The sequence below is a fragment of the Oryzias latipes genome, chromosome 9, assembly GCF_002234675.1.
Source record: "Oryzias latipes chromosome 9, ASM223467v1".
Classification (NCBI taxonomy): domain Eukaryota; kingdom Metazoa; phylum Chordata; class Actinopteri; order Beloniformes; family Adrianichthyidae; genus Oryzias; species Oryzias latipes.
Window position 1 is genome coordinate 28,067,139 of NC_019867.2, and position 25,631 is coordinate 28,092,769.

The following is a 25,631-nucleotide window of genomic DNA, read 5'->3' on the forward strand; positions in this document are numbered from 1 at the left end:
AGGGTGGGGTCATCTAAGATAGCACAAGGGCTAACCCAGAAGAAGCCATGGTGACATCAGTGTGACAGAAAAATATCAGAAATGGATTCTGTAGTTCACTTTGTGGTAAAATACAATAGTTGAACAACCAAAATACCGCTTTGGGGTTGTTTTTGTCTGGAAATATTATAATACACTTAAAAGCCCCAAAAGCTGATTTTTGATTATATAAATCTATACATATTCAAAACAATATTTTACTTACAAATTTGAAGATGAGTGTATAAAATGAAATATTATCTGTAATAATTCAAATAATTGCTATATAAATTCACTATAAAATCTAACATTTGCTGTTTGAAAGCAGTATTTATTATTGAAGTCATCAACTTGCCTTTTATCTTTCATGTTATTGGAACACATAGGAGGAAGGCTACAGCAAAAACAGGACCAGAAGTTGGTTCAGCTGGTATATGTACGTAAAAAAACTGAAAAGACCACAAAATAATTTTAGATTTAAGGGCTTATAATCAAAAATACTTACAAAACAATGTAATGGACATCCACTTTAAACCTAATGACATCAAATCTTAATTCCAGTTTATCCATGAGTTTGGATTAAACAGATTTAATTTCAACCTGGTTATCTTTTCAAATAGTTCCTTCAGTCTCTAGTTTGAGTCTGAGTTCTAGTTTTTTTATGTCATAGTTTAATTCTAATTGGTCTAAGTTCAAGTTTAGTTACTGAAGTAACTCAGTTATATCAGAAATTTAAGTTTAGTTCTCTTTTATCACATTCTATTTAACTTTAAGTTAAGTTTCTCTGAACTTTAAACTCTTTCTTAGTCATTGTTTCCCAACAAACAAGTCAGTGTCACCAAGAAAAGAAAAAGAAAAATACAATCAAAGGTCAAACTCAAAATGATTTAGCAATAATAACCTGTTAATTACAAGGTTCAACCTTTTCTTTTGGCTTACAGTTGAATGGAAAAAATGTAAATGGTAATGGCCACAAGGAAGCTCTGCAGTCAGGCGGTTGTTCAACAGTTTTTCATGAGGCTTCTGCGTCGGAATGAGTACAGTACAAGTGTAATGGAGTAAAAAATTCACATAAAAAGACAGATGCAGGTCAACCTCGCCCTCTCCATCCCACCAGTCACCACTGATTGGTCCAGCAACTGACAGAAGGGGGACGCCTGCAATTCTGATTCTGACTTAATGTGTCAAATCCGCATGGAAAGAGATCCGAGATCCAATACAACAGAACAAAAAACCTTTTTTTTTGACCAAGAACTTTATTTACAATTGAGTTACATTACACAGAACAACTGGATTTTAGAAAAACTTGAAAAGCTTTAAAGGCTGGCCAACCCCTAAGGCATTTTATTCATGTTTTTGTCTGATAAATAACTTTACTTATGCTTCAGCATAGCTTACCAGCATGAAATCAAAAAAGTTTAATGAAAAAACATGGTTTGATGACAAAAAACCAATTTATTTTTAACAATGTGTTTTTTTTAGCAGTTATGAAGTTTGGAATTTAGCCTGTAAGATCACAAAGACGGTAATATTAAATCATTAGCTGATACAATAGAATATTGTTAGCAGTTAAATCAAAATTGCTGAAAACACGTAATGAAGTATTGATATCAAACAAACGATGACAAGTTTTATTTAAAACCTGTTTTCAAAAATCAATTTGCCTTAAACTGACATGAGGGTTTGAGTGCGACAATTCGTGGTTGGATAATGTGACACGACACTCAAGCCAGGAAAGTCGTAATATCTAAAGAACAACTGTCAGTGAAAACTTAACCAAACACTTGCTGTTGTCTCATTTTCATCAGGAGAGGTTTTTACGGATGTTTTTCAAAGCCTGTATTTCTCCTCTCCAGTACGCGTTCCATTGGTCTTCTTGGTTCAGTCGTCTTCTTTTGTCATCGTCTATGTTCGACAACTCCTGCTTCAACAGCTCTTCAAACCGCTGACACACACAAGCACAAGCACACACAAATTGTTACAATGCATTTTATTGTTAGTGTGTTTCCGTTTGTGTGCACGTACCTTCAAAGCAGCATCTCTGTGCTCGATGACCCCCTCCTGTGTCTTGGTGTGTGCGTCTGCAGTGGAGGATGATGGCCTTATAGTGAGCAGAAACAGAAGTACGATCACACACCAAAGCCTGACACTGAAGCAGAGATTCCATTGACTGTGAAATTACGCTAATTGAATTTGCGATTCAAGTGGAAACACGTCAACTTAAAAGGAAACTCGCATTTATCAGAAAAAGGTTTTTGCGATGGAGGAGGTGATTTTTGAGGCATATCAAAATCAACATATTTCGCAAAACTGCAATGGAAAAGACTGACCACATGTAGCAATGCGCTCCTTAAGAACTGGCTGCCTTGGGCGCTGCACAGTGGGCACCACAAGAGGTCACAGAGCGTCACACAGCTCATCAAAAGTTGAGCGCGTCATGCAAAATTGTTGGATCGAGAGCTTCTCTGTAAGATCACCAACCACCATTTCTCAAAATGGCTCTATCCGTAGCCACTCCCACGTGTAAGGAGCTCCATGGCCTGAAGAAGACGCAGACATCTTCTTTGATTTGACAGATGATGATGAGCGCTAGTGCCGTGGCAGAAATTTGAATGGATCTGCTGTAATTCAAAGTATTGGTCACATCCGTCACCGTGTTTTTGAATGACTTATTGTGTGAGTTGGTTTCGGTTTATTCGCGTAATTAAGATTGAATGGAAGCAGTGTCGCAATTTTTGTTGTTGACTTTTCTAGAATTTGAACACATTGGAATTATAAATAGTCTTTGTAAAAATGGTATTTGGGCAATCGGTGTCATCATACTTGCCGTCAAAAAAATAAAAAGTAGTGAGGACGGTGTCTGAATTGCTTTTAAAATCCAGGGCACTAGATCTGAACTGTATCTATTATCTCTAGTTATCTATTAGTTAGGTAGTGGGGAGGGAATTCAGACACGGCCAGAGTTTGAGATGTCACGGAGGATCCAAAATGGCTGCCAAATTGGAACAACTGCCATGTAAGTAATGAGAAAACAGCATCCTTGAATGGATGTAGGTGGATGGTGCAGAAATTCAACACATTGTGGTAAAATCACAAAATAAACAGAAAATAAAGCTGCAGGGAATGTAAAGTTATGAAAACATGTATTAGACAGAAGAATCAGCTGTCAGTGATTGGATGGCAGATCTTACCGGATTGCCTCTCTTGTTTTCGCTCCTGCTTCCTTGGTAAGAGCTGTGTCATCACTGTGCTGGTCGGTTAATGATGCATTCAATGCTGTTATAATTGCACAAACAAATGTCAAGATTGCCTGGTGTGCTATGAAGAACACACTTTCATTTTCCATCACTATCAAAGCATGGAAGTACCGGTACTGCATTAAAGCAAGTGTAGAAAAATGTGAATGAAAAATATCAACAGATGACCCGGAGTTCGATCCCTCATTTTCTGTGTGATCGATCCAGTTTAGCTCCTTTAGCTGACATTTCTGAACTGGTCCTTTGGAAAACTCATTTGTTTCTATATTTTTTTTAAGTTTTGCAACTGGTCTTTTTACAGTAAGGAATTCCTTTCTACCTTCAAGAACCTTCAGAGGTTGTGAAGGTATTCTGTTTGCAGTCAGGCTTTTGTTTAGAGACACATAGTGTGTTATAGTCAAGGAATTTTATCTACTTTGCACACTGTTAACGGTGCACTTAAAAGCCTGCCAAACAAACAATAGTGTGCCTTATGATCCGGATTCATTCTGGTTGTGTTTATAGATGTCAAAGAGATTTAGAGAAGTTTCTCTGTTTTATTAATGAGTTGCAAACAAGGTCAGGTGTTATTGTGAATATGCTAACACAGCTAACATACAGCAGTGTCAGGCGGGGTTTTTTTTACGTGTTAGGTTGGGAGTTACCGTAGTCACAGTAAGTTTAGTGCTATCAGTCTGTTTTTTGACCTTAGCGGCTGAATAGCTAAGTTGTTTGCATGCAGGACTGGGTTCGTTTCCATGAGTTCAATCCAGCGTATTGCCTAACTAGGTGGCCACAAAGGGGGCCCAAGACTGGGTCTCCCTTGTGCCAACAACATCTGTTTTTTATTATGCTGCCAACAAGGTTGGGAATTTCCAGTTTTGTTAATCTAACATAACATGTAGCGTCTTGCAAACAAGTTGTAGACACGGGGCTTACCTGACACTGAGAACAGGTCATCGGTCTGTTGAAGCAGTGTCTCTGACAGAGATGTCAGTGATGCCACAAACTCCTGCCGTCTGGACTGCAAGCACTCCTGTATTCATACAATTACACAGTCAAGATGGCTTGTATGACAAGCGTCACTTTTGTTTAAAGTGGACCTACTTGCAGCTGTAGGTGGGCACCACAGATTGTGCTATGCAGTGTTTGCTGCCTGAGCTCCTCCCTGCTGATAACCATGTCCAACATGTTCTTACTCATGGACACTCGCAGCTCCCTGAAGTTGGAGATCTGACAACCAAAGACATGTTTCACAGTCAGGATCAGGACCCTTAGTGTGTCACATTGATCGGCATCTGAGCATTTCACCTTCTCCTTCTCGCTAGCTGCCAGCGTTTCCTCCAGCTTCTTCATGATTCCAGCCAGCTGTTCTTTAAGCCACACTGTGTGCTGCTGCTCATGCTTGTTCATTAGAACTGCAGGTAATGAACTGAGCAGCTCCTTCAGCACAAACAGTTGCTTCACCAGTTCTAACAGGCATACAGACAGAAATGTGGACAGCTTGGTTTATTTTTGAACCCTAAGCTCAGCTTCAGGAGTAAAGGCATTTTGTCTGTGGGAGTTTTCAGTATGTACCTTCTCTGCTCTTGCTTAAAAAACTGTTGGCTTGTTTCTGGTATTCCAGCAGCAACTGCATCATGTTTTCAGCCCCCTTGTCCAAAGAGTCAGGAAGAAGAAGGACACTGCTGCCAGACTTACTGCTGTAGAAGTCCTGATGGACGAGACAGAGGATATAATCTTAGTTTCTGGCATCAACCTCAGAAAACAATTCTTATATCATGTACAGTCTTAAACTATTGAAATATTTAGCTGTGATGCAAAGAGTGGAGCTGTGATTCTGCCCCCATTGTTACCGCTGCACCCTGTATGAGAAGCTCATTTGTTTTCCACAGCACAGCCTGCAGCACAGATGGGAAGGATCTGAAACAAAAACATCATGTTTTACAGCTGAAAGGAGCTCACCAAGGCTCTTTTACACAGTGAGCTTTTTCTAAGGGCCCTAACAAAGAACACAAAACTGTGTACAAATACTTAGATTACCAGTGCCTTTTGTTTGAGGTTTCCTAGCACTCTACTAGGAAAGATAGTCCGGTAATTAACAGGTGCAAACAGCAGGTTTCAAATCGGATTGTAGAATAGACAGCCAGTGGAGGGACTGAGATGCTTCTGGAAAAAAATCCTACCAACGATGGCTTGATGATGGTCCGTTACATACGGGGGACGTACTGTTTCTGTGACATGAATCCTGAGTCAGGAGGCTCCGAAGGCCTTTGTACTGCACACTTGGCAGCTGTTCAGTCCTATTGATGGCCATTAATGCCTTTGCAAGAGGAATCAAAGATGGAATTCATAAATCATGACTCACGATATGCTTTGCTCCTCTTCCAGCTTGGATCCAAAAATCTGGAATCTTTTAATATTCCTGATTGATCTGGAGCTTTTACTGAAACACATCCAAACAAAAAACACTTGAGACTGAAAAAAACAAGGAGTTCAGCTTAGTGTAGAAGCCTTAATTTGAAAAGAAAAAGATCTACATTAAAATTGACATCTAATTATGTACATAGACCCTACTTATTAATACTTGTTTTCCACCATAATTTACAAATAAATTCTGTAGAAATCAGACATGTGGTTTTCCAGATTTTTTTTCTCATTTTGTCTCTCACAGTTGAGGTGTACCTATGATCAAAACTACAGACCTCTCCCATCTTTTTAAGTGGGAGATCTTGCACAATTGGTGGCTGACTAAATAGCTTTTTTCTCCACTGTAGACTCAGACAGGTTTACTTTTAATGATATGGAGACCTATGAACTCTTTCTGTGCCTTTAATTCTTTGTTAAACCTCTTTGGTTTACCTTAAACTATGGTGTCCATCCATCCATCCATCCATCCATCCATCCATCTTCTACCTTTGCTTATGCTTATCCGGGGCCGGAACGGAGCAGAAGTCTAATGAGAGACTCACATCCCTTCTTAGCAAAAAAGTCCTCCAGTTTTGCCAGGGGCACCCCGAGACACTTCCAAAACACTTGGAGGGACTGTACACACTATGGAGTCTCATTTTATTCACATTTTTGGATTTTGCAGTGTACCTTGGCTCAAAAAAGGTTAAAGAAAACTGCTTTACACCATCTCAAAGGAAGTGCCCAGCTAGGGAAGGAAGCATGTTCAATCTCTTCTACTCAGGATCGTATTCTTTCTCTCATGACCCAAAGCTCGTGGCCACAGGTTAATGTAGGTACAAACACTGGCCATTTTATTAGAAACACATGTCCAAATGCTAGTAAATACACATGGTAGATGCATGTGCTGCTGCCCCCACAGAAGCCAGATGGATGGATGGATGAATGGATGGAATTGCAGAGCATTGACTGCAGTTCTGTTTGCATTCAATGGGGTGAAATGTGGATGTAGACGTCAGACTACGAATTCAAAATTCAAGACAGTCATTCATGCTTTTCTGAAAGCTTCAATCAAATTTGTGTGTATTTACCTGACTGGTCTGACATTCACTGCTGTTAGTTTTTGATGATGAATGGGATTTTGACCTTTGGAAACAAAAGGCAGTCAGTCACTAAAACAGATGCTGCACATGCTCTCTAGCTTGTTGCTGTTTAAACTCAGTCAATGGCAATGGCTAAATGTTTGATCTTTTCCTGTTTTGACTACAATCACATTTACAAACATTCAGCAGACACTAAAATCAAAACTGCCTACAAGTGATTTAAAAAGAAAAAAGAAAAGCCTGGTTAACCTATTAAGCCTATTTATTATTTTTTCCCCCCTTTACCAGCTGCTGCTCCTCTTCCTCGCAGCTGGTCTTCACCTGCAGAATCCTGTCGACTCAAACTGCTGCAATGGTTGAACAAAAGAAACGAAGCATCACCTCATCTTCAACAACAAAACGTATCAAGTGAAAAACACAGGTCTACCATTTTGAGGCCTTAAGATGGAGCAGAAAATGTGTCACAGCAAGAAGGCCCTGGTTCAAATCCTAGCTGGGTTCTTCTGTGTGTATGTTCTCCACGGCACTCAGTCCACCACAGTCCAAAAACATGCTTCATTGGTTAAGTGGGATCTCCAAATCGTCCCTAGATGTGAATGTGTGGCCTGCAACACACTGGTGGTGACCTGTTCAAGGTGTACCCCTCCTTCACCAAACTGTAGATAGGTTGGCTTCAGCGACCCCGTGACCTTAAAATGCTTTTCTAGGGTTCAGCAGATGGAAAACTGAATAAAATGCAGACCAGATGACTTCGCAGCAGGAATCCGGTGTTGACAACAACTTAAAACTTTATAATTTCAGTAATTGCTTTTCTTGTGGCCTCATTAATTTCATTTTTCTTTTTAAATGCACTTAGTTTGTTGCCAATCACAGACAATCATTTACTTGTCTTTAGGCCTTTCTCTGGTGTTTTAATCAGTTTGAGGTTTTGCTTTAAGTACCACTCCAATCATCTTTTGATCTGGTTTTAATTAAAGTATTAATTTTGGTCTTTTAATTATGATATTATGACCTTTTCACCCAACATTTAAAAAATCTGTAATGTTTTCCTGGACATAGTTTCTTCATTAAGTTTCTTCAATGATCTGAATAGAGAAAAAATTTAGAAATGCAATCTTATTTTTTTTATATATGTCCACAATCCTGAGAAAACTGCCACAAGAACACGTTAAAAACACCAAAAACACAATTGTCATTGGAGTGGGTCTTTAAGCAAAAGGGATCTTGTTCCAATGTTGAGGCAGACACTCTTACAGAAAGTGTGTACAGACAATTTTACACAACTTTTTCATAAACTAACAAGTTGACCACTGGTGACTATGCATTCTACATTGCTGTTAATATGTTGATTGCGGGTTTGGTTGCTGTTCTGGCTGCCCGTGTGTAAAACTGAAACACACCATTTATCATTGGTTGCTCCTTTAATCTAGATGTTTATCAAACCTCATTATAAAAAACTGGTATTAGGTCCTTTTCATTTTATTTTATGTTATCCAACCATCCTTCCATTTTCAGAACCAACAGAATCCCCTTCTTGGTGACAGGGCTGTTGGAGCCAACTCAGCTCCTGTTGGGCGAAGGCTGAACAGGTCGCTAGTCTGTTGCAGGGCTACACACACGCACACGCACGCACACACACACAAAATTAGGCAATTTAGAGATGCCAATTAACCTCTGAGGCCTGTGTTTGGACTGTGGGAGGAAGCTGGAGTGCCTGGAAAAAGGCAGGCAGAGCATACAAACTCTACACAGAGACAACCCAGGCAGGATTTGAACCAGGACCTTCTCACTGTAAAGCAAGAGCGCTAACTAAAAGATCTTTACTGACACACAGGACTAAAGAGGATTTACTTTATGCTGAATCCCACCGTTGACTAAAACACAGACCTGTTCAGGAACTTGATGATTCCAAATACGGGGTCTTGGAGACGCTCCCCACTTGGGCTGTTCAGATGTTGAAAAGATAAGATGGGCTGAACCGGCTTTAAGGATTTTGGACGACCCATCAGGTCCAGCATTCCCTGCGGCACATTTTTAGATCCAGGGCTCTGTATTTTCTCATATGAAAAAGCATTTCTTGACCGTAAGAAATAGATCCAGTGGAGGTGCACGACCAGAACACACTAGAATGGAACTTTAACTGTAAATTCTGTTTCAGGTTTTCAACCGAAGGAGCTTTTAAAGAAAAAGGATGGTAGAAAATGAATGAAAATAAAAGAGTTCATTGAAAAAATTCAAAAGGTAAAAATAAAAAACTAGACATAAATTACTAGACTTTCCCAACCTCACACTAGACGAAGCATGCAAACAAGTTTCCTCTATCATTACAGTTTACACATAAGCTTTCTAAAGACTTTTCTATCATGAAGGCCTTGTGGTGGTAAGGTTAAAAGAATGTAGGGAGATGGTATAGCACACCAAATTTCGGATGTGTCTTTCACAGCAGAGGGGCCTAAAAACTATGTTTTTCCCATTTGAAGATACACTTCCATTATCTTTTTTTTCAAACAGGCAATAACAAACAATCTTGCGAGGTACTGCGAGGAACATTACTAATTAATATGGTTTGTATTTTATTAAATGCAGTTAAATCGGCCTCTAGAGTAACTTTTTCCCGTTTGCATACCAATGTAAATCTCAAATGTTGTTTTTCTTACCAGCTGGGTGTCCAAACATTACTATCACCCTTAAACACAAACTAAAACAGTCGAATAAAGGATCAGCTCACATTTGGAATAAACGACAAGCTAATGCTGAAAGCTGAGAAGCTAATCTTCACACACACACACACATTTAAAATGACCTAAAACAAGACGGAAATCCCAAAATCTAACCAAAGGAATCAGACTTGCTTCTATTTTTGTGCTTTTGTAGATGTTTAAAAATTGTTTTGTACAGTGTAATGGGGCATTTTGTGTGTACATGTGTGCCTGTGATTTGTAAATGCAGAGTGATGTGCGATGCTATTTTTTTGTGTGTGAAATAAGACTATTAATCAATGTCTTATGTGTGGTAAATAAAGGTCTAGGTTGACTGAATCTTACTAAGCTAAAACAGGAAAGGTCCAGATTGCATAAACGTAGCGTACCACGTTGAAATCCAGATACAGACAGCGCTTCTTGACTTCGTCTTCGACTGATGACAGCAAAGAACAAACGTCCTCTGGAGACTCCTGCAGACAAATGGATGAACTGAATGAGGCCATTTCACTGTTTTGAGCTATAAAAACACTTGGTAATCATTGAAGCACTTTCAGTGCAAGATTTTACTGCAAGGAGGAGGTCTCAACACACACAGGAAGGTAGACAACCATGTGAGCTTTTTTGGCACTAACAAGTGTTTCTACCAAACTTTTTATCAGTTGTTGTAATGGTTAATATGAATTTTGCAGGCGTCGTAAATGTTCCCTCTTTTAATTTGATGCTTGTGTGGAAATGTAAGGGAAAAACAAAGACATTGGTTGACATGAGTCAGTCTCAAATAAGAATTAACTTTTGATTTTTTTTTATTTTGACAAATGATTGACTTTTGTGCCTTCACTGTTACCTATTTGACAAAAACATCTAAAAAACAAAACAACTCATGGGCAGGACTTTAAAAAAAAGAGAGATTTCAAAGGATGGTAGGGAGTCAGGTGTGCGGTTATAACCAGTATGCAAAAATCCACAAACACTGAGATTTTGCCTGTTTGTAGCTCTGGAGCATTTTTGTACATAAGAGGACACAGTACATCCAGATGGGCCTTGAGCTGTTTAACTACAGAAAGATGCCTGCCTCACTCATGTTGGTGATTTAACCTCTAAAAGGTCAACCAGTGTGTGAGTGTTAAAAGCAAATAATTAAAAACCTTTAAAACATACATAAGACATAGCTTTAAAAGAAAATCCATTAATGGATTTGATGAATCGATATTGCTTTTTAAAGACGGGTTTTATTAGCTTTTTAAGTTCTGCACAACCGTGGCAGACGAGGGATATTAACTCTGGCTACTCTGGCTTTACCTTTGGGCTCTTTTCCAATGATCTAAGCTTTTCCAAGCTGCTGTTGATTGAAGTCTGCTGCAGGTTGCTGCCAGCTGCCTGTAGGATGCAAGAGCAAAAACAACAATACATTAGCAAGGTACCTTTTACAAGAAAAAACAAGGACAACAGTGCAAAATTCATCTAATATAAAAACATTCAAATCAGCCAAAAGATTCATGCAAAACGTAGTCTACTTAGGCTAACTTTTCTCTAACAAGTCCAACATTTGCAAAAACACTTCATTAAGTTTTTATCTGGAAACTTTCAGTTACTAACGAAAAGTTTTGCTTTGATAAATCCCTCTAGAGTACCAACTTCAGATATTCATATTTTAGAGCTCTTGAAACAGAGGATGCAGAAAATATTAAATAAGCACTTTAAGTCTTTACGTTGGTCCCTTTCGTCTGCTGTGGTTGACTCTTGATTTTTGGGATTTTAATTTGTTTCTGTGCAGAACAGCTGCGGTTCTGACTCCAGTGGGTTTCCATGGAGCTGTCACAGCTGTCTGAACTCTTGAAGGAGACATCTCTGGATGCTCAGTGTCAGTTCATTTTGTGTGTATTCTTTTATGCTGCTTCCATTCATGTCACTGAGGACCTTTATGTTCTGGTATTTTGTTCTACATCTGCAGATATTTAATCTGGTTGTTTGGATCCACTTTTCTGTCTCCTGGTTTTCTCTGAGTTTCCTTCTTCTGCTTTCAGTAACATTGTGTACTTATGTTATATTATGTTATCATGTTTAAAGATTTGCTTTCTGTTTTTGTGCATTGCCGTCATCACACCAGACCTTTTAACCGCTGAACTTTCTGTTTCAGTTTCTTATCCCTCAGACAGTCTAACTTTTATGATTCTTTTCTGTTGTGGCTTGTCATGTCTTAGTTTTGTTCAGTTTACATTTGTTGTTCCTTCGTCAAGTTAAATGTGTTTCTATTTTCATTTATCACAACTAAAAGGTTATTTAAATATGTTTATTTTAATAAATTACTGATTTAAAAATGTAAACTAAACTAAACTTCAATCTAAAAAGGAATATGCTAAACAGGTTTGATGGGATTCCCAACTGAGGTATTTTCCATGTGCTGCTGCAAAAAAAGCAACTTAATATTCATTTTTACACGTTAACCTTTTCTTAACAATTATTAGGATTTTTTCCCCAAAATGAATGAAAAGATGTACATGAATCTAGGTGTCTACAAGTTCATGCATCAGAATAGATGCATCAGCTCGCCCATCATATTCTCTTTGTCACAAATGAACTTTTATCGAAATAGCATTTTCTTCATCTGCTTCAGATTCACAACAATTTCACTAAAGAAATACTCAGAAATGCAATTATGAGCTTAATTTTCTTGTCCTCCATCATGAGAAAAATTCCACAAGACGATGTTCTAAACAGTGATGAGTCAAAAAAGCAAGATATGTGTTTAAGAAAAAGCATCTGGGTGGAGAAACAAGTTACCTCTGTTTGGATCTGAAGTTGAGCGCTGCTGAGAATTTTCCTGACCCTTTCTGCAAATTTCACTTCAGACGTCAAGGAGGAGAGTTTCTCTTGCAAGGGAGTTGACAATTCCTTTATCTGCAATAAGATCTCAGCTGATTACAGACAGGAAACTGCAAAGCAATACTCGGTTATTTGAGTCATTTATACCAAAAGGCAAGTTTATTTGTAAAGCACAATTTGCACATTAAGTAATTCAAAGAGCTTCAGAAAACAGGAAAATTCATTCAAATCACAATACATAACAGTGCAAAGATTAAAAACATAAATAATCATTATAAAATTTGCTTTAAACCTAAAAAAAGAGAAATAAAATGAAATCTAAGCGCTCTTTTTTTTTTTTTTTTTTAAACTTGTCCTGTCCAACAGCTGGGCAGACAGATGAGAGCTGAGGGCCTCTTGTGTTGGATATATTTTACTTTAACAAGAGGGGTTATTAATCTTCATACAAACCAAAGGTATGTCTGAATAAACCCCTTTTGTAAATGAGGCCAAACTTTATTAATTTCAACCATGTTTGAAAATCTTGGGTGTTGGACCGGACGGAAAAGGAAAGAAGGGAAGAAAAGGGAGGGATGTTAGAGAGAGAGGGGGGTAGGAGGGTGATAATAGGAGGGGAGGGGGGATAAGACCATGAAGCAGCATAAAGCAACAAGTTTACTGGTTGTTTATCGTTACGGTAAGGTTCAAATGTAGTACAAAAAGGGCGGGGCCTGTCCACACACACACTCAAATGTTATCAACACACCTGTTAGCTGCAAAAATGTCCACATGTCGACATGTACACAAAACAGATAGTGTTCACACACGCATACCTATGCCTTTAAACCAACTAGTGTGAAATATTTCAGTCATTAAACCATGCAAACTGTTAGTGCAAAGGTGAGCTAACACCTGTGCTCAGGTGAGTGTTTATGTTCTTCTAAAATGGAAGGTTGGAACGTGAAAAGAAGGAGGGAGAGTGCCCAGCCATCACCACCCCAAGACCCCCGCCGCAGCAGCAGCGGCAGCCGGATTCCCCCCAACACCACACGGGAACAGGCAGGGAACAACCGCCCCCCGGGCGACCAAGACCGCCACCCAGGCCAGGGCCAGCAGGACCGCCACGAGGCCCCCAGAGCCAGAGAGCAGGGAGGCACAGAGGGAAAGAGAGCACCGCCCCAGCCCAACCAGGAGAGCAGCCCCCCCGCCGCGCCGGGAGAGCACCCCATCACCACCCAGGAGTTCCGGGTATCCCCCCGCCCCAACCCCAGGTACGAGCCAGGACCCCCCAAGGGAGACCCGCTCCGCACTCCAGGCAGCCACCCACCCGGCCCACGGTTGGTCCAGGGAGGGGCAAGGCAGGGGCCCACCGCCCCCGCCCAGGAGGGGGGGAACCCCGGGGGAAAAAGGGGGCCCACAAGGGGTGTTGTAGATATGGCCCGACCAGGCTCGGCCACAGTTGGAAATTTGGCGGGGCCCAGCGCCCAGGGGCAAGGACCAGGACCAACCCCCCAGGGACACGAACACCCCCGGCTCAGGTGTAATGTGAACCCCCCCACCGTGCGGAGAGAGCACCGCCGGGCCCAGGAAGCCGGCACCCAGGGGGCACGGCCGCCGTTGCCAAGGGGCCCGCACCCCCCACCAGGGAAGGGGTAGGGGACAGATGGTCCTAGGTCCCACCTTCCTTGCAAAATGTGCGTGCGTGTATGTGTGTTTGAGAGGGTGTGTGTGTGCATGTGTGTGTGTTTATGTTGGTATGTATATATTGAGGGGGGAGGGGTGTGTGTACTAAGGGGGGTGCATCTAAGCGCTCTTTTTGCCTGCTTTCGTGGGTCTGTGTTTTTTCAGGTTAGCCTCAGCGTTTTGGTGTTTAAATTAAATTGGAATGCTCCGCTTTTTCCTATCCTTTCTGTGGGGTGCTTTTGTATTATTATGTATTGTGTATATCTTTTTTTATGACCCTTTTTTCCCCCAATCTGTAGCATTTGGGCTTTATTTCCTGAACAACTGTCCCAGTTCAACAGGTTCAAGTTCCAAAAGATGACACAGTACCATACCAGTTGCAAAGCAGATGGATTATTCAGCTGCTGTGTGAAAACGTGAAGTGGGTACCAGAGTTGGTATACCTGAAAAGTGCCAACTCTGTGCTGTGGACCCAAAACCAAATAAAACAAACCTGCTGGAAATTCCTGGACTCAAAAGATTCCAGCTCTGTGAGAATGGACTTCTCAGTCAGCCTGATCATCTTGGTTTCCTTCTTCATTCTCATCTGAATCGTCTTCAGCTCCTCAGGAGCAAAATCTCCTCCTTCACTGAACACCCTGTACGAGGGAAAATCTTCCGTTAGCAGCCGTTGTCCTGACGTTGTTGCTCCACCTACAGCATGTGATGTTACCTCATGGAGTTCAGAAGTTTAGACGCTTTACTTCTGGACTTTTCCAGTCTCATAGAAAGTGTTTGCCTGAAGACAGTCTGATGGTGTTTCCTTTCTTCAGTATGTCGATGCAAACTGTCTTGGAAGTCTAAAACTATGGCCTCCAGACTGCACAAACACACACACACACACACACACACACAGGCACACACTTTTCATCTTAACATTTATAATCTAATTCCTAACATCCGCCTATTCAGTTGATTCACATGTTGGTTCTACATCCAACCATCAGTCTACAGACCGTCAAACGCCTCATCAATTCATAAAAAGTAAATCCTATCTACCTACTCCTGAAAGTTGAAAGTTGTAAATTCTAAAAAAGGTCAGTACAAATGGAGAAAACTAGAGGTCCACTCGGCAAAAACTGAATCTCAAAGAAAGTATCAAGAAAAATTGTCTGACTTTCAATCTTTTGGGTTTTTTTGGTAAGACCACTTTCCTCGACCCATCAACAGAATGTTTTTGCTTTTTTAAAGAAAATCTGCCAGTGGGATTCGAATTTTTGACTTATCTCTAAGTAGTTTCCTTTTGCTGTGCACCCTCATACTCTTTGATGAGTTTTACCTTCGGCTGCTGCAGACCATCTGGATACTGGATTCGGTATTGGACAGGGTAGCCGTGAACTCTTCATTCTTCTTGCTGATAGTGCTCTGTAGCTTTTGCAGCTCCATCCTGCAGGAGGCAAACACTTTCAACATTTCCTCACAGAAGTTGTCCACAATCTCCCGGTGGAGCTGCAGTTCAGCTGCCAACACAGACACACCACAAGAACAGACATGACATTAACGATGGCTGGAAGGCCGAATTCACACTGTTATAGCAACACATGTGTGTGTCTGTGTGTGCTACCCAGGCGAGGCTGGCATATGTGGGTCTGGATGTGCTCTGGGTTCAGCTGCAGCAGCTGGAGCTCCAGCTCAAGGCGGACGGCGTCCTTCCTCTCTGATACCATCGCAACAGCTGAACTTAATACTTCACTGAAATGTAGCTCCAGGTGGTCCAGAAACAGAGTTCGGAACCTGCTCATCAAACACACACACACACAAGTCTCAGCAAAGGAGTCTCCTCACAGAAAGAAAGGATCTGTGGGTACCTGGTCAGCGTGTCTGTGAGTAGCTCCGCAGGTAGAGCTCTCAGGTGAGTGTCCTGATGCAGATTGTTGGGCAGGTTGGGGGCAAAACATCTGAATGTAGGACCAGCATAGGTCACACCTCTTGTTGACGTAAAGCTGGCGTAGAGATGAATATCACAGATTTCCAGCAGAGAAGACTCCATCTGGAAAACAGAAAACCTCATATTCAAGCATAACAGTTACATACCCTGACACTCTGAGAAACATGAAGCCCTAAAAGAGGCGCTTTGACTGCTGAAGGTTCCACCCAGAGGGACAGAGGGCCCTGTAAAGCTGAAATCAGTCTGTTTTGGGCCCTGTTCTTTTTAAAAACATACATGTTACAGCAATTCCTAACCAGATGAACTGATGCATTACATCAGGAAATGCAAAAAAAAGCCATAATCTAAAAAAGAAGGAAATCATTGATGGAATGTTAAGAATGAAAAAATCTCAACTAATAGCTTGATTAGTTCAAATTTTTGAAATAAACAAGAAAAAACAGTATTTTTCCTGTTTATTAGTCACCTCGGTCAAACAGTTGAGAGAGTTGTGAGTTGTGTCTGCATTGCTCTGAAGTTGTGTCTTTGTTAAGCCATCCAGTTGGGTCTTTGACTGGCAGACAGGCGAACCTGACATCAGCCTGGCACTGCTAGAGGATGACAGGTGGAGCTTCTGCAATTCTTCCAAATCCTGAAAAGGAAAGAATAACATTGGATTCAGTTGAGAACAGAAACAAAATGGTTATAAAGACTATGTAAGATTTACTAATATGCAATATTTGTTGCATTGTGTGAAAGGCTGCTGCTGGGTACACTAGGTGTGTCAGGTTGTGGTTGTCATGGTTACCGGTTGGTATGCTTGGGTGAGATGGAAGAGGGAGCTGAGGCTTTTACTGTAGGAGGTCAGTTCCTCCATGAGGAGAGCAGGAAGACGACTGATAACCTCCCACTGTTCAGAGACACACTCTGTGCAGCTGCACAGTAACACACACAGACACACAAACATGGTGCTTGGGAAACTGAAGACAGTTCTTGTAGAGCTGCACTCAAACAACAGTTTGAATCGGCCCAACATGTTCAATGCAGTAGTTTTTTTTATGTTGCAACATAACAGTCTTTGCTCTAAACGTTTCTGCTCATGCTGAACTTCAAGTGTTGTGTGCACATCGATGAAATAGAGTGTAAAGTGGGGTTTTCAACATTTTCCTACATCTTTGGTACCAAGAATACGTCTTTCTAACATGATGAAATTTCAAAAGTAAAAAAAGAAACATAATTTTTCCTTTTAAAAAAAGTCAGTTTTCAGTGTTATTTATTATTTATATGCTGTTTTTAATAGACCTATGATAAAAAGTTAATTTTCTCTCCGTGGGATCAACAAGGTTTTATTCTATTCTATTCATTTCACACTGCACCTGTGCTCGATATCTTGCAGGAACTTTTCACTTTTCTCAAGAAGGGATTTCATATCGTCCTCGCTGCTTGCCTGCCGAAGTCTCTGGAGCAGGTTGTCCAAGTTTTCCTTCTTTGTCTGGAAAATGCAGTGAAGAGGAGTACAGACAAACAAGCTGCTGTTTGAACCAAAAACAAGCACCACATAAAAAATAAAAACTGTTTCAAAAAGCAAAACAAATGCTACATAATATAACAAAGTGGTACGATGTATGTTTTTTACACATTTTAGAAAATGTCTTGCCATACAGTCTATCATGAAGCTATTCCCTGAAACGCAAAACAGGAAATTAAAGCAGATCACCTTGTTCTCACAACTTTATGGGTGCAAGATAAGAAAAATAAAAAGTGTCAATATTAAAATGAACACTAAATGGAGTTGCTTAAATTCAACTCTCAGGATTAACACCAACTCCTAAGGAGGACTCGCTCCCTGACACGTAAAGGGTCAATATCCTGCTTTCAGCGTAAACTGTATCCATATAGATGATAATATATTACCTTTGGCACACTATAGAACGAACGATTTCTTTAATGAAAAATGAGTTATTTTTCTACCTGGGAGTAAACTAACTGGATCTCTTTGGCTCCGCCTTTCTCTCCCTTTGGGTGTCGCCCATTTCATGACATCATCCTAGAGCCAGCCTCAGCAGAGTGTCCGCGTTTCTCCCACGAAAACAAACACTTTGTTGTTCACTTTGTGAACGCGTTTTTGCAACTAGCTCTACTGAGAAAGTGGGTGTGTGTGTTAGCCTGGGGGTGGAGCTGGCAGTGCAGACTCTTCCTGGAAGGGGCTGTTCCCCACTTCTCTACGTCACAATATGAGAACCCACTTGTTTTTGTGGATCGGGAGCTCAGAGAGCTCAGAGGGCAGGTTTTAAGAGGAATACTCAGAAAATGCGTAAAGGACACCGTACAACAGTCTCACCTGTACATCATAAGTGGTAGTAACTTACAATATCCTTATAAATACTTCACAATATTCGCACCACACGCACAATACCGACTGGTTTCCTTTTCATGACTTTCCTCAAGGTGGCTGGACAAGCAGGGAACTGCAAGAAACATGGAAGCCATTCCTCTCTATGACCTTCCACGGGCCCGGACAACCCAAAAACCTGCAGCACCCGCACGGACCAACCCCCATACGGGTCAACGCGACTAAGGCATTAAGAATGACAGCAGCTAAAAACATCAAACCACACACCTCTTAATCGCGTCTTTATGTCTGTATGTAGGGTTGATTTGAATTATCAGTGCTCTCGAGTATTGGCTAAAGTGTGACTCACCTCTGTGCGCTGTTGCAGAGAACATTTGAGGTCATCCAGGTGTTGCTCCAGCTTCTCTTTTATCCTCTCTGATCTGATAACATGTTCCTCCCAATGTAAGACCGCAGCTTTCACAACAGCCAACGCATACCCGCTTAGTCTGAGCGCATGCTGGGCCACGGCGTCATAGCACGCCTGCACAAAGACCAGCGAGTTTATGTTTCAGTTCATATGAAAGAATCTAGGGCAGGTTGGGACTCACTTCTAGAGCAGACAGTCGCTCTTCATCCTGACTCTGGCGCTGTCTGATCAGAGGGAGCAGCTGAGAAGTCACAATGTCATTCACTTGCTCCTCTGATAACTGCAGGGCTGAGAACACCTCCTGGAGGTTAAGACAGAAACATGTTGGCGCCTAAATACAGTTTCAGTGATGGTTCTCCTCCTAACATAGAGAGCAAAGACCCATATTTGTATTTTTGGTGTTTTTAACATGCTATTGTAGCATTTTTCTGATGATGGAGGAACTATATTAACTACATTAGGATTAAAATTGCATTTATGAGTATTTCCTTATTCAAACTGTTATGAATCAGGTGAAGATGAGAAAATACAGTTTGCAAAAGATCGGGTTTATGATGTAGAAAATATCCTGGGCGGACCACAAGCTCCCCGCTCTGCTCCATTCTGATGCATCCATTTGTAGACGACTGGATCCATGTGCATCTACGGTATTTCCTAGAAAAGCACTTTTTGCTTTTAGCTACAAATGGCATAATCATAATTAAAGGACTACTGGGAACGCTTTTACAATGGATCAGAGGGTGATGGGAGTGGGTCTAGAAGCAGATGTACATGCACAGTAAACAATGGTTTTGTCATCTGTTGAGGAATGTCAGGCATTTCCCATCAACATCTCAAATCACCTGAGCAGATCTCCAGTCGGTTCTTTACCTTGCAGCGCTCCACTTCTGCCAGCAGATTGTCCCATAACTGTTCTTTAGAACAACGATAGTGATTCAGGAAGTCTGAGTGAAGATGATCTGAGGATGCAGACACAGACAATGTCTCCTGGCTCATGAATGTAGCTCCAAACGTGGACCGTGACAGTTACCTAACTGTGAATTCAAAGATGTCAGTTGCTTGAACCAATCTGAAACCAAAGCTGAGGAGCAGGTAGGGGGGACCAAAGAGCTGAAACAACGAGACGATGTGTCACTACACAAAAAGCGGTATGTTTCTGTTAGGACTGTTTTTTGCTGTTTCTGTTACCGGATCTTGCAGATGATGGCACAGCGTTGTTCTGTTAAAGCTCGTTGGGTTTGTTTCATCTGCTGATCTGGGACCAGCGGTTGGCTCTCATCTCGACGGCAAAAATTCCTGCAACACAAACCCTTGATGATCCTGCAGCAGCGCAAGGAAACAGAACTGATCCCTAAAAACCGCAGACAGCAAAAACTAAAGCTGTCAATTAAAACCCTTTATTAATTCCAGAAGGGCAAAAACGGCATTTGCCCTGCTGAACTCACCTGAATTGGTCTACAATTTCTTTCTCCTTGCTTCTCTTCCAGGAGGTCAGAGTGGCCTCCCACTGCTGATGGAGTAGAGATTCTTGCTGCAGAGTCTGCTTCTTTAGGTCAAGTTCAACACGAGCAGCACAGCGACGGTTAGCTATCAAGGCGATGTTTAATTCCTGAAGCGCGGGGAGGGAAAGAGTGAGCATTAGTGTGCCGAGGGGAAACGCACCAAAGGTGTGGAGCTGTTACCGTGGCTTCAGCATGAAACAGTCTGTGCACAGCGGGAGGCGTCAGGAAGCCGATCCTCTCTACCATGTGGCAGTGAAGTCTGAGAATAGCTTGGATCTAGGAGAATAAACAAAAAATACCTAGAGTAGTTGGAGAAAACAGCACTTCTCACTTCCCATTTTAGAGTTCTATAAAATAGACATGTTTTATTTTGAACTGCCACCATTCTGCGAATGACTAAACATAGTTGACAGTAATAAAAAGGATTTTCCTCATTTAAAAGGTTGCAATCTAAAACATCCATCCATTTTCAAAAAAATCTATTTTGATGATGCTGGAGCCTATCTGAGCCATAAACTAGAAAGGAATTGATAATAATAGTTCATTTATTAAAAAGGCCTTTCAAGAGACCCAAGGACACTTTACAAAATAAAAGTAGAACAACCAAAGTAAAAACTGAACCTGCACTTTTTTTTTTAGATTTGAATCTCTGCATTACCAGATTCATCTGAGACGGTGGCTTCATCATCATCATCATCATCATCATCAACAGTTTGGACTTTGTCAGTTACAAATCAAAGCTCAGGTCCTGGTTGAATAAATCTGCTTGTGTTTCTGGTTGTACTAATATTCTGGAGCTGTGAGTCGGTCTGACCTCTTTGCTGCGTCGTTTTTCAACCTCTCTCAGTCTGAGGTTCAGCTCTGAGATCATGGTCTTCTTTATCGTCACCTCTTCTTCTACTTTGTCCCAGAGAGCGTTAACCTCCTGATGCACACACACACATTTGAAATGTACATAAATCAATGTTAATTGCAGTCTTCAAAAGTAGACATTTTCACCAAACACATCTCCTATTAATTCATGTTTATCTTCATCTACTTGTTTCCTTCACAAAATGAACTAAATGAGCTTCTACAGTTTTGATGTCTGCACAATCAATGCATAGATTTTGTCCTGTTGTGTCAGGCTTTCTTTCTATTTAAACAAATGCATGAGCGTTTGCTCCTGATAAATCTGTTGTGGGTTCCTGTGTCCATGTGAACCTTCAAACTGAGGTCTTTCAGCTTTTCCATTCTGTCCTTTAGGATGTCCAGTCTGAGGTCCACCCCCTCCAAAGAGGACAACGTTTGCTTACAGACGTTTGTCACCTGGATTTCACACTCCTGAAACATCATAAGGGGGGGGGGGGGGGATCAGTAACCATACCATTAAGATCAGTATACAACCGTGTGTCATTATTTATTTTGAAATAAATAAAACAATTCTGAAAAAATGTCTACTTTTTATGGTTTGATTTTCAGTAAATGTATATGTATTTTCATGACCATTGTCATGGAAACAAAGTGGTACTAATTATTTCACCCATGTATATTTATCCAGGGAATCCAGGGTTCGATTCCCTGGATTCCTGCAGCCTTCTACCTTACCAACCGAGCTACCCAGCCACCCTATAGACTGTATGAGACATGTAATGTTAAGACTAGAGCTTCCATTATTGTCTAAAGTACGCAGTAAGCAGAGTGTGGTATCTTGTATGCTGTTTGTGTCACATTCTAAAAAGGGTTTTTGTGCACCTGGGAGAGCTGGCTCAGCTGCGTCTCCATCTGTTCCAACGCCGCTTCGTGTTTTCCAGAGTTTTTCTTCCTATTTCGATCAACGATGTTAGAAGATGGACACTGAACCACTGAGAAGAGGAGGAAAGAAGAGACACGGCTGTTACCGTCTAAGTGAGAGATCACTAAGCCAAAAAGTAAAAACTATCTAGACCCTCAAGGATTAATACGAACCCACAGAGTCAGGAAGTCTGGTGACTTCATCAATATCTTCCTCAGGTTTATAATGCAACGGATGCACCCTGCTAAAGGTGAGACAAGACCTGAGACAAGAAAGAAAGAGACCAGGATGAGAACGTCTGCTACTTCTTTTTACTTTAAAGTCCCACTCCAATCACCTTTTGATCTACTTTCAAAGCGTTCCCAGTGCTCTTTTGATCATGATTTTGCAGTTTTTAGCCAAATTTAAAAACCCTGCATTGTTTTTTTACGACATAGTGTCAGCAGAACGGCAGTAGTACATCAGAAATTTGCCTTCAACTTGTGGGCAGGACTGTTGGCACAGAACAATTTCCCATCTGTTTGGCTCCCTGTGCATTTCAGGATTGATTTTAAAATTCTTTCAATAATTTATAAATGTTTTATGGTCTTGGGCTTTCTTATTTAAATGATATTCTTTTAAAGTATGAGCCCTCGCGGACCCTGAGGTCCTCCGGTGCTGGCCTCTTAGTTGTTCCTAAGGTGAGGACCAAAACCTATGGTGAGGCTTCGTTCTGCCATTACGGTCCTCGTCTGTGGAACGGTCTGCCGGAGAACCTCAGGGCCGCAGAGACTGTAGAGGTTTTTAAGAAAAGGCTCAAGACCCACCTGTTTAATTTAGCTTTTACTTGATTTTAACTGCTAATTTATCCTATTAGTTTTAGTATAGGCTATTATGTATTTATTTTCATTGTATGCATCTTATTCTGAATTTTATGTTTTTATATAAATCTTACGTCTTTAATTTTAGTATCTTATCATGATTTTAGCCCCAGTGTTTCTTGTTGGGATCTTTTCCTCCACGGCTTGCCAGCCTGGTCAGTGGTTGTTGCTGCAGTTGTCGCACTTCCTGGGGCAGCTGGGGTCTAACTTTGCAGCTTCACGGCTGTGAAGTGGACCCCAGTGTTGTCCCAGTTTGGGTGGGCGCTGTGGCGATGCTCCCGTGGCCGGGCTGGCTCCTGGTATGAAAGGATTCCCAAATACTGTTTCCTCACAGGAGAGCCAAGCCTTATTTTTTTGTTTGTTTCCTTATTTATTTTTTAATTTTTTTATTTATTTATTTAAAGTTACATAGTCTTTATTCTTGGTCCGTGGGGGCCATGGGTCATATGTTTTAACGGAGGGGAGTGGGAAGGGTGAAGGGTGGGTTGGGTTTTTACTGTAATATTGTGTGTTTCCTGTTTTTAATGTTAAAGCACTTCGAACTGCATGAAATGCATGAGAAGCGCTATTTTATAAATAAAGTTTGATTTAGTTAACGTTTAGCGGTGCAACAAAAACGTTGACCAATATTGGAGCTACCCAGCTGTACAGTTTTAGCTTTCCAAATGCATTTATTCGTCTGCTTCTGATTTGCAACTATTTGAATAAAGAAATTTTAGGAAATACAATTATGAGCTTAATTTACTTTACATATGTCCTCCATCCTCAGAAAAATGCTGCAAATACATGTTAAAACAGCATTTTCAGTGGAGTGGGTCTTCACTGTGAGAGTCCACCTGTTATTGCTGCTGCATGCGGTGTCCTCCTCAACACACAGATGTTGTGTCCTTGTGTTTCTGCATGTAGACGGCTGATCCTGAAACACATTTGGTTTTATCTCCATGCAAAAACAAGTTGAGATGCCACATAATAATCACTGTTTGCTGACGCAATACTGTAGAAAACACAAATGACTTTTCCCTTCCTGCATGTTCTTTTGCAAAAATAGGAAGATCCTGCATTGATACCCAGCGAGTTGGAATATAGCAATGTACTTTAAATGGAACTAAATGAATAATGACGTAGCCCTGTGTTAACCTCCTGACGTTTTTAAAAGTTCATTGATAGCAGCTGTGATACACTGGAGAAGGCAGCCCACCAACAGAACAATTCTAAGTTTTTGTTGCTTCCTGGATCCTCGAGACCCCGTTGGACGCACCTCCGGCCCGCCGTCAAACATCTTCTCGAACAGGCTGGGTCCGGCGGATTGGACTTTCTTCGCGTTGCAAAGCGGTTCCTCGCCCTCCGTTCCTTCCTGCTGCATTTGCTTGGTGTCACCTGCGGCGTTTCGGTTACCGTGACAACGTGTCACGAAGCTTGACAGGCGGCTCCGGTGAGGCGTTCGCTGTCCTTCCAATAAAATCGTTCACATTCCTCAAAAGCTAGTTGTTGTTGTTGTTGTTTTGTGTTGTCCCAATTCAGAATTGCACCTGTGAACAGAAATCACGTGGAGTCCAATTCTTCCCCGTAAGTGCTAAAAGTATAGTAAACTTTTTTAGTTTGTTTTAAATCTTACTAGGAAGGAATTGAATTTTTTAAAAAGCAAGTGCTTCATGTTACATTCAGAATTTCATGTGGTGTTTGTGGTGTTCATCATAGAAAAAATGGCTTTGAGTGTGAGCCTTTGCACAGCAGATTTTCTGTTTTCTTTGTCTGAGTTTCAATACTTGGGTAATAATATTTTTGGACCTGACAGCTTGTGAGCAATCCTGAAAGTGAAAACCAAATGAAATTAAGTCTTCATTGTTAATACTTTGGAGCTTTTATTTTTTTTTCACGTGTGCATGTAGATCATTTTAGAGTTTGGTCTTATATGTGTGTTTGATATTAGCAAATGTTTCTGTATTGTGCAACCGAATGTGAATTTCTGTAAATTGAAAAATGTGCAATGAAGTTTATTTAGAAAAAGAAAAAGTAGATCCTTTTTTGTGGCTACGCAATGCTAAATCCATGTCCATGTACGATTATATATACATTAGGGACGTCTTTAGATGAAAAGAAAGAGAAAAAATTGCAGGATCATTTCATGGGAATGGAAACATTTTGCTCTTTGTCTCCCTCCTGAACGAAGGGGCCCGCGCTGTCATCTCTGTGGACCGACTCTATGTGAATGGACAGCTCCACCGCGACCCAAACGTCACTCCCTGGCTCTGCTAAACCAGATATGTATCCACACCCTTTACACTCTCTGCACATGTGTCAGTTTATGCTTATATTTGACACACTGGGCATAACTCACGGGGCATAAAGGTTTTCCACTTTAGGTAAAATCACCACCAGTCTCCTCAGCAGCTTCAAACCTGTTTATGATAGGTTTGTTCTGTTTCTACCCTCCCTGTTTTCTTAGTTATCCCCCCCTCTGCACTCCTTTCCCTTTTTTCTTTTTTCACACACTATTCCCTCCCCCTCACCTAAGCTGCCACATAACCCAGCCACTCTACAATAGTACTGATCTGCACAACACACTCAGACACTCAGCATGTCCAGCATTACATCACATGCACTGTACATTACACATTAAGCCTCATAGCAACATCAAGCACACAATTATGTGTACATATATACTCATTTTTGCCTCCATCAATAACATACAGTTTCTAGCATTCACCTCAACAGCAGCATGTCCACCCTAAGGTTAGTTACTTGGAATGTGCACGGAGCTGGAACCAGAGAGAAGAGACTGAAAATAATGAGCAAATTAAAAGACCTCAAAACTCATTTTGCGTTTCTTCAAGAAACTCATATGTCTAATTCCTCAGTGAATATTCTCGCCAC

At 41.0% G+C, this 25,631-nt stretch overlaps 1 protein-coding gene across 1 annotated transcript; it reads right to left on the reverse strand.

The window, feature by feature from the left end:
* Window positions 1-1,628: 1,628 nt before the first annotated feature.
* Window positions 1,629-24,163, reverse strand: ccdc180 (coiled-coil domain containing 180). The gene is made up of 36 exons (XM_011479606.3): window positions 24,016-24,163; window positions 23,594-23,673; window positions 22,071-22,159; window positions 21,858-21,967; window positions 21,327-21,446; window positions 20,938-21,048; window positions 20,304-20,399; window positions 20,067-20,230; window positions 19,810-19,917; window positions 19,652-19,731; window positions 19,492-19,580; window positions 18,803-18,922; window positions 18,562-18,735; window positions 17,236-17,351; window positions 16,668-16,794; window positions 16,347-16,511; window positions 15,801-15,982; window positions 15,557-15,726; window positions 15,272-15,452; window positions 14,666-14,812; window positions 14,447-14,591; window positions 12,250-12,366; window positions 10,768-10,845; window positions 9,855-9,938; window positions 8,654-8,787; window positions 7,052-7,113; window positions 6,755-6,809; window positions 5,623-5,700; window positions 5,111-5,177; window positions 4,833-4,968; window positions 4,566-4,726; window positions 4,362-4,487; window positions 4,194-4,290; window positions 3,210-3,294; window positions 2,044-2,119; window positions 1,629-1,963 (listed from the first exon to the last, which is right to left on the reverse strand). The coding sequence occupies exons 1-36, from the start codon at window positions 24,118-24,120 to the stop codon at window positions 1,823-1,825; spliced, it is 4,176 nt and encodes a 1,391-aa protein (XP_011477908.2). The 5' UTR covers window positions 24,121-24,163; the 3' UTR covers window positions 1,629-1,822.
* Window positions 24,164-25,631: the final 1,468 nt, after the last annotated feature.

Coding starts and splice junctions, on each gene's coding strand:
- ccdc180 (XM_011479606.3), bottom strand. CDS start 24,120: ATGCAGCAGGAAGGAACGGAGGGCGAGGAACCGCTTTGCAACGCGAAG. Junction 20,400..20,937: donor AAAAACGACGCAGCAAAGAG/GTCAGACCGACT, acceptor TTATTCTCCTAG/ATCCAAGCTATTCTCAGACT. Junction 20,231..20,303: donor TGTTTCATGCTGAAGCCACG/GTAACAGCTCCA, acceptor CCCGCGCTTCAG/GAATTAAACATCGCCTTGAT.